Source organism: Macaca fascicularis, chromosome 12, assembly GCF_037993035.2.
Source record: "Macaca fascicularis isolate 582-1 chromosome 12, T2T-MFA8v1.1".
Taxonomy (NCBI): domain Eukaryota; kingdom Metazoa; phylum Chordata; class Mammalia; order Primates; family Cercopithecidae; genus Macaca; species Macaca fascicularis.
Genome location: NC_088386.1, coordinates 103,874,428 through 103,886,591, shown reverse-complemented (window position 1 = coordinate 103,886,591; position 12,164 = coordinate 103,874,428). Strand labels below are relative to the sequence as shown.

At 41.7% G+C, this 12,164-nt stretch overlaps 1 protein-coding gene across 9 annotated transcripts in view; it reads left to right on the top strand.

Annotated features, from left to right (window-relative positions):
- Positions 1-12,164, top strand: part of PLEKHM3 (pleckstrin homology domain containing M3) — a 208,203-nt gene that overhangs the window by 95,102 nt on the left and 100,937 nt on the right. For all 9 annotated transcript variants that reach the window (XM_045367599.3, XM_045367601.3, XM_045367602.3 and 6 more), the window contains one exon: positions 4,748-4,941. In XM_045367599.3, coding sequence (XP_045223534.1) covers positions 4,748-4,941 — 194 coding nt within the window. The remainder of the gene's footprint in view (positions 1-4,747; positions 4,942-12,164) is intronic.

The window sequence follows — 12,164 nt, the reverse complement described above, 5'->3', positions numbered from 1 at the left end:
GCAGTGAGCTGAGATCCGGCCACTGCACTCCAGCCTGGGTGACAGAGCGAGACTCTGTCTCAAAAAAATAAATAAATAAATAAAATAAAATAAATAATAATAAGAAGAATTGTGAATGTAAACAATGCTAAAAAGCACAGAGCAGAGTATCCAGGGATCTGAGTTCTGGCTCTAATTCTACCATGACATGACCACAAATAAGTTACTTACGCTCTTTGTACTCAATTTTCTCTTCTGCTAAATACAGGCAATGGATTAGTTCAGTGTTTCTCAAAGTGTATTCCATGGAGCATCACCAGATTCTTTCGTGTTAGTAGGTGTTACACAAAAAGGAGGGCCACAGCTAGGCCAGCTTTACGGGAATTGGAAAAGGGCGCCTTCAGAACACAGCTCAGCAAACTCATAGCTTAGCAAGAGGATGCAGCGAGGTAGAGAAAGATACCCTTTCTTCTGGCTGGTGAGTGGGGGTCCAGGCTGGATCTTATCTCTCACACTCCCACCGCCCATGCATCCTGTGCAGCACTGAACAGCTGCCCTGTCTATAGTCAAATAGCTTTGAGAAGTGGCTGGGTTAAGCAGGTTTTCTTCGGTACGAGATGTCTCAGTTTTAATATGCAAACATGCTGTGCTTTGAATCTCCAAGGAAAGAAAGTGGTGTGTGGCATACATCTTATTGGACCTCAGAACGACTTTTTTGTGGGACTAGTGTTCCTTGGAACGCAAATTGAGGAAAATTGAATTAGATTATCTTTACTAGTCTGTTATTCTATGAGTCCTTCTTATTCATGTTTCATTCTGATACGTTTTCCTCCTTTATATACCACCACCATAATACCATGTCATCTCCAAATTGCTATCTATGGTTAAACATTCCCTTTGCCCCATTGCGTTATCACCAGGGGCTATTTTTGTGGGGGAGCATACCAGAACACTCTCCCTCAGGATTACGCAAACCTGAACAACATTCAAGAACTTTGTTTTTAAGAGGTGGCTGTCACCAACGTAACAAAAGTTGTATTGTGTTTGAATCTACACTGGTGATACTTAATAATGTTCAAGTCAAATGACATATGTGTTTACTTATAAATGTATATGTGTAAATGGTAATTATTAGTTTGTAGCTAATCATAATGTGATTTTGGCATTTTCTTCAACTCCTCCTGAATGTGAGGTAGGGCAGGAGGCCTGTTTCCTCTTGGATTCCTCTCTCTCATTTCTCTTGAATCATGTAGTCTGCAGGGTTGCGAAGAAATAATCAGTTCATAAACTGCGGCATAATCACCGTTACAGTGTTGAGTTCTTATAGCTCAAACTATTCTGTTTATAAGCTACAAAAGCTATGGAAAGAAATTCATTCATATGAATAGAATGAATATCATTAATAAATATTAAATATTATTTGGTAAAATACTAATAGGTCAATACTAATACTAATGTGAATGGAGTGGTATCGTGGAAAAGAGTGCCAGTCCAAACCATTCATTTTTTAAAATAGAGTTTTGAGCTCATTCATGTGCACCTGACTATGAGCTGAATTTTTCTTTACATCAGAATTGGCAGCAGGCTTTTTAGGTTTTTCATAGTTTGGTTGGCAAGAAGTAGGACAGTAGCTCTTAGCTCTTAGTTGGAACATAGTCAGTGTTCACATATAATTCATGTAATATTTATATTAACAAAATACTTTTTCTCACATAAACTTTATCACCTAAGAATATCTTTGGCTTTTGTTCCTGAGTAACTTTTTTTTAACATTTTCTTTTTTAATTCGAGTTGAGTTTGAGAGTGCAATCCTCATGCCAGCATAGAGGGTCATTTAGAACTTAGGAAATCAGTGGGGATACAATGCTCTATTTTGCAAAAATAGTATCCCATGCCAGATTTTGAGTTCTCTCAAAAATTCCCTCACCGATTGTTAGTGGCTGATTCTCAAAAATGAGCTCATGCGCTCAGCCTTGCTGCCAAAAATGGCTGAACGTGGTGGGGATTTGTTCACGTACTCAGGCAGCAGCGGTAGCGATGTGCACCGTATGCCTGCTACTAGTAACAACTGGTGAAGGCAGCGCCTCCGACATGGTTGAAAAGAGCTCTGTTTTTGTTTTTTGTAATTTCAGTTTATGAATACTGATGTCAGTGGCTGCTGTTCCATTTGTCTCACTGCTTTTACTTTCTCTGTAAAAGATTTTTTTCTTCCTTTTGGGCTTAAGTACCACCTGAAGAGAGAAGCCTTTTAAGGCCTGGGAGACTGGCCAGTGCCCTCTGTCGCTCTGTTCACCTACTAAAAGGTAGCATTGTTAACCTAATTCAGCAGGGCCCTGACTCCATATAAACACTGCTCAATAGAGCCAGGAAGACTAATTGAATTGTACAATACATCATTTTTTAGCAACAGTTTCAAGTGGGTTGTACTTCATTTCCCAAAACACCATCAGTCTTTTCCTCATTTTAAGATATTTAAATATCGCAAATATTTAATCATGATAAATAAAATATTTAAACCCAATTCTTTCTTTCCCACCGAACTGTGGGCTCTTATACCTAAAGACAGGGCCATGCTTGTTTTATTCTCCACTGGATGCCTAATGCCTGCTATGGTATCTGGCATGTACCTGTGTCTATTCATATATGCCTCAAAAATAAAAGTGAGGAATAACTGTTATTTCCAATCTGGTTAGATAGTTGAAGATTTTGGCTAATTCTAGTTGCCTCTTTGTGGCCTGGATTTTCAGAGACTGTAAACTTCTCTAATTCTGTAACTCTAACTCTGCAGGATGCTATAGGATCACACAACACAACAGGTACCTCAAAAATAATTGCTTATAAGGAAAAAAATTAGACGTTTATTTTTTAAATGATGTATTTTTTTGCATTCCTATAAAGAACAAAAACTTTGATATAAGCTTTGCAATATAAGAAAATGGTCATATTGAATTCTATGTTTATGTACAAGAAATTTATAATCAACATATAATAGCCATATATTTAATTATCACATATACATACAGAGGGGTTGTTATGTTTGTTTCTGCCTGTTGTACTCTCTTCTGTCCCGCATTTGTTCAGCAAGTGAATATCTGTTTATCTTCTACACTCAGATCCAGTGCCACCTGCTTTGCCAACCCTCTCCCCACCAGGAGTGTTGATTTCTCCCTCCTCTAAGCTACCAGTGGGCCCCATCCATACCTCTTTTGTAGCAGATGACAGGCTACATGCTACATGCTGCATGTTACATGCGGTTTTGTTTTAAATATTTGTCTCATACTAAACAGTGAGCCACTTGAGGGTAGGAACTGTATCCTATATATCTTTATTAATGTACTTCTAGCCTAGCATATGAAACATAGTAGATTTTTTATTTTCTTTTTAATAAGCAAAGTTTTTTATTTTAATGTTGAATTCTAACCTTGCTCCTAGAGAGATTTTAATGGGAACTTTTTAGAGAGGTTTTACTTTCCATAAATAGAAACTGAGCCAACTTTCTATGTATTTGTAGCCAATCTACATCTCACTATCAGTGATTGATATGTACAGATTCTGAAAAATTACCCTCACGTTATACATTATTTAAGCCACTCCCTCTGTATATCTGAGACATTGTGTTTCCATGTACTATTTATTTCTACTGATGACAATGACATTATAAAATGAACTTTCATAGTCTTGTGGATCACCATGGATTACCACTCGAGGTGGATACAGAATTGGATGGATATATTGGCTGGAGGTAGCCCAAGTTCAAAGTTGTAATAAGAGCAACTCCTTTCTGGTCACTGAAGCAGGATATTTGAGCTTGTTTGCTAGTCAGTCAGATTATTCTGCAAATAATATCCTTTTATCCCTCTTGAATGTTGTAATATGTACATGATTTACTCTTTTTTGTTTGTTTGTTTTTTAGACGGAGTCTCGCTCTGTTGGAAGGCTAGAGTGCAGTGGCATGATCTTGGCACACTGCAACCCCCGCCTTCCGAGTTCAAGCAATTCTCCCACCTCAACCTCCCAAGTAGCTGGGATTACAGCCATGTGCCACCATGCCTGGCTGATTTCTGTATTTTTAGTAGAGACGGGGTTTCACCATGTTGGCCAGGCTGGTCTCGAACTCCTGACCTCAAGTGATCTGCCTGCCTCAGCCTCCCAAAGTGCTGTGATTACAGGCATGAACCACAACACCCGGCCTTGATTTGCCTATTTTTTAAGTGGCTACTTTTTAAAAGTCTTATGGAATATTCATACATATATATGCACATATAAATTTATGTCATTTAAAAAAATCTGGATTTATATTAAGACAGTCTTCTTAATTAATTCCTTTTTTATTTTGAAATAATCGTGGATTCACAGGAAATTGCATAGACAATTCAGAGAGGTTCTGTGTACCTTTCACATAGTTTCCTCCCTTGGCTACATCTTAGGCAACTGAGGTACAATATCAAAAACAAAAACAGCAAATTGACATTGGTCTAATGGGTCAGTGTAATGGCACCATACTGTGCCCTTCTATCACATATGTAGGTTCGTATAATCACCACTGCAGTCAAGATGCAGAATTAATAAATTCCTTCCTAGCTTACAGTTGAATGTCTGGAAGAGAGAGAAGTCAAAATTTACATTTAATTCTACTACAGACTTTTTCATTTGTCTGTATTCAGAAAATAATGGTGTTCCTTTGATATATCAGCTATGGTTCCTAGTTTGAGCAAGTGTGGAGAGCCAGGTGCTTCTCCAGGACTGACTGACAACGCTTGTTTTATAGGTGTCGAAGCAGGCCAAGGAGTTTCTGGAGTACGTGTACGAGGAGCCGCTCATCGACATCCAGCAGGAGAACGCCATGCTGTACCACCACGCAGAGCCGCTGGCCGCCGTGCTGCGGCTGCGGCAGCGGCTGAAGTCGCTCCGAGCCTATTTGTTCAGCTGCCGGGCAGCGGTGGCAGAGGATCTCCGCCGCAGGTAAGAGTCATAAATCTCAGACGGCTCCCGTTTGTTTTTCTTTCCCGCCCATGGAGGGTGGTGAGATGATCTCCAAAGGGCCTTTCCAGCACAGACCGCCTCTAATTCTGTGGCTCTCCCTCCGCCTCTCCACTGCCAGCCTCTCTCTGGGCTCATCTTTTTACTTTTTTTACTCCAAGGTCCCCATTTGGTTAAGCCAAGCAAAATGAAAATAACATTCACCGTTACTGAAGGCTTTCACCCATGGATCGACTGCCCAGGACGGTGAAGGCTTCTCTTACCAATATGTTAATTTGAGATAATAATCATGGAAGTATCTATATTGGTCACTTATGTAGTATTTTATACTTTTTCCAATTTCAATTCCTGTTTCTCATCAGCAAAAAATAAGCATGTTTAAAATAGTTCATAACTAAAAAGCATTTTCAATGGGAAATAAGTAAATGGTTATTCAAATTTTATTTTATTTTATATATTTATTATTTTTTTTTTTTTTAAAGAATATAGACAGAGACTCATTCTGTTGCCCAAGCTGGTCTTAAAATCCTGAACTCAAGCGATCCTCCTGCCTCAGCCTCCCAAAGTGTTGGGATTACAGGCGTGAGCCACTGTGTGGGCCTCAAATCTTATTTTCTGTGCAGAAACAAATACCCAAACTTGGTCAATGATGCAGGCAGTAGAGCTATAATTAAAATGCACAGGCCCAGGATTCTGCCTTTTCATCTTACCATGGGTGCAGGCTGCTTTCCCGTAACTTAGTTAGCTCATAGTTCATAGAACACCAAGTCCAAAGCAGGCTCAGATCCTTAAAGTTGAAACTAAAATGTGCCTGCTCTCATAAAATTCCTTTTTTACAGACAGATTTTATAGGCATTTAAAGTCTCACCCTTGGCGTATACAAACTAGCTTATACTTGAAATAATTGTTGATGGCGTTCATAAGTCTCTAAAAATACCTTTTAATTTTTTTGTTTTAATAGAAATGACCAGCCGCATGCATTAGTCATGTTAATGTTTTTGGAGGTAAGCCTACCTGCCTAAGAACCTTTGGAAAGTATTGAAGTGATGGAGTTTTGAGATCCAGTTAGATCCAAAGAAACTGACATAACCCCAGGCATCTAAAAAGAACTAAATGTAGATAGTGAAGGATATATAATATCTAGACTAGCTCTCATAAAATAATAATGAAAAGACAGCTGCCATAAAGCAAAATACTTCTCAGTGGTAGTCATTCTATTACCTAGTTGTTTTTCAGAAAGCACAGAAAGTGGTCAGGATTTATTCTTATAAAGTCTAGGCATATCTTAATTTTAAAAGATCAAGGCTTTCCTTGGAAGGCGGTAGAATTATATGTCTCAAACTAATTTACCAACCAAACCAGATACAAGATTTTTAATGTTCAAAGTATGTTCTATTATTTTCAGTACCTTTTGGCTTTGCTCAGAGCTTATTTTTCTTGTGCCTGTATTTCTAGACAATATTAAAATCTGTACATGGGAATCATGTTAGATACCTTTGTGGTATAATGTTTTGCTCTGCTTAAAATATGCCAAATCAAGGCACACATTTAGAAATTAAATAGAAGGTCCTCTCCTCATTTGGATGACTAAGAATCTCTACTCAATTCCAGCAGTCTGGTGGTTTACCACCATGTACTGTGCCTTATGGCCAGACCACCAGGAAAAAGATGGGAGTTCTAGAAACAAGGCACTCCCAAAGCTATGAGAATGAAGACAGCATTTTTCCCCTTCATTCTCCCTTTTCCCTATATTTTTCTTTCCTGGACTTGTTCATAACCATTATATAATGCAATGCCTGGCACAAGGTAGGTGTTCAGTAAGTACTGAATGGCTAGATGGAGGGAGGGATGGATGTATATTAAGCGTCACTTTAGACCACTGAGTAATGGCTAGTAGCCCAATTTTGGGGAGGGAATCATCTTCAGGGTCTTCTTTTTCTTACCTTCTTATTTTTCACTTAGCATAATGTCTGACCCATCCAAAACACTGAAAAATAGTTGTTGAGTGAATAAGCAAATGAATGAAGGAGCCATCAAATCAGTCCAAAAAATTTTAGATGGTTCTGTTTCTGAGATAACTCTCAAATCTTTCCTCTCCGGTTTACTTCTAATACACTACCCTGGTTGAGAATCTCAAGGCTATTGCAGTGTCCTTCTAACTAGCCTAACATTTCTTCCCTCTTCAATCCAACCTTTGCGTTAGATAAATTATTTAAAATAGAAGTATAGAATTCAAGATCTGCCTAAGTCTAACCCAGTATATTGTTCTACTCTCAAATACCCTGCCCTTCCGGCAAAAATTATTACTTTGCTCTCAAGGCATTCCCTTGTGGGAATTAAATGAGTCCACACAACTGAAGTGCTTAAAACAGTGCTTGGACATAGTAAGCACACAGTAAATACTATTATTGCTATTAATATCACTTTCTTATCCTAGACTGTTCTTATATTTGACTTTTAAAATATCTGATAAAATATTGCACTTAAAAGCCACCCCCTGTTATTCTCTCTACTAGAATTAATCCTCTTTTCCTGCTGCTATGTCAAGAAAGGAGTGAGCAAGGGAGAGTCGGATGGAACGCTAGCTGGGCCCAGGCCTGTAGTTTCTGCTTATACAGTGCATGCTTCTCCATGTGACCGCTTTCATAAAATGGGTGGAGGTGTCTCCCTACGAGCCAGCAATGAGACATTGATTCCTATGGAAACTGAGGAAGCACTGCTTTATTTTCAATTTTGTTATTTTGGATTTCCTATGCTTACATGTTGTTAAAATATTATTTAGGGTTACCATTTCTCTCAAACCTGAGGCAGAGAAAAGTGTGCCGGTAACAAGTAGTACTTTTACAGTTTTTGAGGGAGGAGGTAAGTTGAGGGGGCTGGTCTTGAATTTTTTTAAATCTTTTTTATTAAAAAATTTAAAATATAATTTTTAAAAATTGTTTTTCTAGCCACTAAACAACCAGGGATGATTTATTTTGAAATATGACTATTTAGTGAAATAACTTCCAAGAGTTTTGCTGGGGTGTCCATACTTCCTGCAGCCAGGCCACACTTTTTTTCTTTGAGACGGAGTTTCACTCTTGTCACCCAGGCTGGAGTGCAGTGGTGCAATCTTGGCTCACTGCAACCTCCACCTCCCAGGTTCCAGCAATTCTCCTGCCTCAGCCGCCTGGGTAGCTGAGATTACAGGCATGTGCCACCACGGCTGGCTAATTTTTTTATTTTTAGTAGAGACGGGGTTTCACCACATTGGCCAGGCTGGTCTTGAATTCCCGACCTCAGGTGATCTGCCCACCTCAGCCTCCCAAAGTGCTGGGATTATAGGTGTCAGCCACCACACTCGGCCAGCCACTCTTCTTTTTTTTTTTTTTTTTTTTGAGACAGAGTCTCACTCTGTTGCCCAGGCTGGAGTGCAGTGGCATGATCTTGGCTCACTGCAACTTCTGCCTCCTGGGTTCAAGCGATTCTCCTGCCTCAGCCTCCTGAGTAGCTGGGACTACAGGCACCCGCCACCACACCTGGCTAATTTTTGTATTTTTAGTAGAGATGGGGTTTCACCATGTTGCCCAGGCTGAATACGACTTCTTAAAAACAAAGTTAGTCACCAATACCTTTATATGTAATGAGTTTATCCAAAATCAATATCTAAGGCTCCCTTTGTTTTACCTGAGGATACAACATCTAAAGTGGGGGAGTTTAAACACTGAGGTGAACTTGCTGGACTTAACTAATCTTATATATCCCTGATAGAAATTAAAAGAGGGAGGAGTTGATGGGGAACAAAAAAAAGCAAGAGAATCTAGTTCTTATCTAGTCGTAAAAGGCATTCTCTTCCTGCCTGGTTTTTACCTCAATATGAGAGTGGCCATTAATCTCCAGCAAGTAGGCCCAACATGCCGAAGACCTGTCAGCACCATATAAACAGAATAAAGCAAACTGTTAATATTGCTGTCGTGAGAAAACTGAAAACAGACTGATTAATTGTATTGGCGCTCGACCGCCAGGGAGCCAGCTTTGGCCGTCGCCTTATTAGGGAAGTCACAGTTTGCTTTTAGGCCTTTCATTATGATGGCTGTCCGGTTTTCATCCTCACTGTTTTTGTTATTGTTGTTAAATGAACGCCTTGTTCTTGAACCCATGCTGCACATTTTGACTGGCAGGGGTGATTAGTTTAGAAAAAGTCAGTGTCCTCCCCGAAGCTTAAAATGTTTACAGTGCTGACAATTCACTGTTTCTGAGGACTCCCAGATGGCGGCCCTGCTGAATTAGTTCAAGGTCTAGTTAACTTTTCATGAGAAGAGTTATTTACAGTGTCCACACATGAAGGTGCATGAAGAACTCTGTGGAAAATCTGGGCATACATGGCAATGTCAGGACACATCCGGATCGGCAGCTGTTAGGGAAATGTCTGGGAGGGACGTTAAGAACTGCTAGGAAGAGCCTCAGCTCTGGCTGAACACGGGAACGGCAGGATATGTCACACACAGGAGCAGTAGAATGTGTCGCCTCAAGGCCAGATTTGGCCAGCAGACATGTTTTGTTTGGCCTTACGGGGATGGCCCTACAAAGTTTTGAAATTGTGAAATAGTTGCCAACTTTAAAAAATCAGGCGTTTTCGGCCGGGCGCGGTGGCTCAAGCCTGTAATCCCAGCACTTTGGGAGGCCGAGGCGGGCGGATCACAAGGTCAGGAGATCGAGACCACTGTGAAACCCCGTCTCTACTAAAAATACAAAAAAAAATTAGCCGGGCGCGGTGGCGGGCGCCTGTAGTCCCAGCTACTCAGGAGGCTGAGGCAGGAGAATGGCGGGAACCCGGGAGGCGGAGCTTGCAGTGAGCCGAGATCGCGCCACTGCACTCCAGCCTGGGCAACAGCGTGAGACTCCGTCTCAAAAAAAAAAAAAAAAAAAAAAAAAAAAAAAAAAAAAAAAAAATCAGGCGTTTTCATGCACACACAAAGTAAAGCTTTCTGGTTTCTCTTGGGAAATGAGTTCTGATTACACAGAGCTTCCCTCATTCTGCGTAGCAGAGATCAGCTTTAGACACTCGACTCTCCGCTTTGCCGTAACTTCTTCTGCTCTAGTTTGTCTCCCCAAACCCAGTGCCACTTGGCATATAACACATTGCTGCCCTGTTTTTCTCATCTCCAGCCCATTTAATTCATTTATCATGGTTCCCCCGGCCTAGGCATTTAAGGTTTTAACTCCAAGGCCATGTAATTAAATATTAAGAATAGAGTTTGCAGATGTCTCAGATACTAGATCCATAACTCAGTCAGGAAGTCCATCTCAAAGGATGCCGAACGTCTAGATGTGGTTCTGTCAAAAGACAGACATGAAGAGGCTTGTAGAACTAGAAGAAATAACACCAGGTCGACTTCAAAGTTCCTCAGAAGATGGGTTGGGGTGTTCTAAGGCTTGGGCTAGGCCGTTACAACGCGCCCCTCCGGCAGTTGCAGTCCAGTGATTTGAGGGAGGGACCATTACCTGGAGCAGCAGCCTCACCACAGAGCTAAAGATTAGAGCTGGGTTACCAAGCCCAGGTGGGGCAAACTGAGAAAAAAGAAACAAGTGAGGACACAAATGGAGGTGGTTTATTAAAAACCCTGAGTTAAGTTGGACTGCCTGAGCTCAGAGCGTATTTCTGTCTCTGATAGCTTTCAGAGCCAGTTTTCTCACCTGGAGACAATACCACCTCATAAGGAAAGTGCGAGAATTCAGGGAGTTAATGCCCAGAACAGAGCAAGCTCTCAGGACATATTAGCTGCTATAACTCTTATTTTAAGCAGATCATAATTCAGGAGGAGCCAGGAGGTGAACAGGGGAGAAGAGGCAAAAGGAAGATGAGCCTGGAGGCCTCCAAGAGCCTGGGATTCAGGGAATTGCCATGCCTTTCTGTGCAGAGCACACAGCATCAGTAGAAGTTATGAGATGCAGACTCTGGCCCATCAGTAGTGATCCACCTGGATCCTTTAGGGACCATGCCCCTTAATCCTCCCTCCCTGCTTCTAGCATATTTAATTAATGTCATACTCTGAGTTTTTTTTACCTGCCCTCTCACTAAAAAAAAAACCTCTCCCCTGTTCGTACTACCACCTAAGATCCCATCTTAAGCACTCAGAACTGTCTCCATTTCCCTTTTGCCCTACTCACTTCTGACGTGGCCCCTTGCAGGCTGACTGTGGATTGCACTCTTCTCTGACACCTTGACTTCCTGAGGCCCTTGTTTCTTTGGCTTCCTGGGCATTGTTGGTCACCATTTCTCCTAGACCTCCTTCTCCCTGTCCTTCTCTGCACTCTGTCCTGTCCGGGTCTCCCCCTTCTCCTTGCCCTCACTGCCTCCACATCCTCCTCCAGCTCCCTAATACTAAGAATACCCAGCACCTCGGCTGCCCTTCTGCATAATCCTCCAGCCTTGATAGCAGCCAGTGTGGCAACTTTATGTGAACTGGCAGAAGGTGCCCCTTTCTCAGGGCACTTGGTTTTTTGTTGTTGTTTTTTTGTTTGTTCGTTTGTTTGTTTTGTTTTTGAGACGGAGTCTCTCTCTGTCACCCAGGCTGGAGTGCAGTGATATGATCTCAGCTCACTGCAACCTCCACCCCCCAGGTTCAAGCGATTCTCCTGCCTCAGCCTCCTGAGTAGCTGGGATTACAGGCATGCGCCACCACACCTGGCTAATTTTTGTATTTTTAGTAGAGACAGGGTTTCACCATGTTGGCCAGGCTGGACTCAAACTCCTGACCTCAAGTGATCCACCTGCCTCGGCGTCCCCAAGTGTTGGGATTACAGGCATGAGCTGTACACCGGGCCTTATCAGGGCACTTTGTTGTCATCTGCAGGGACAGAGTCATGGTCCCTCTGTAAATCGACACTGACTATAAGGTGACAACGTTTGGCCCAGCACTCTTCCTTGAGGAGATCACTCACTAGTTTGTTATGTCCAACTGCCTACTGGACATCCCCACTTCAAATTGAAATTATCTTTTCCCTGAAAAATACATCCATGTGGGCCAGGCGCAGCAGCTCACACTTGTAATCCCAGCACTTTGGGAGGCCGAGGTGGGTGGATCACCTGAGGCCAGGAGTTCAAGACCAGCCTGGCCAACATGGTGAAACTTGTCTCTACTAAAAATACAAAAATTAGCAGGGCATGGTGGCAGGCACCTGTAATCCCAGCTACTCGGGAGGCTGAGGCGGGAGAATCGCTC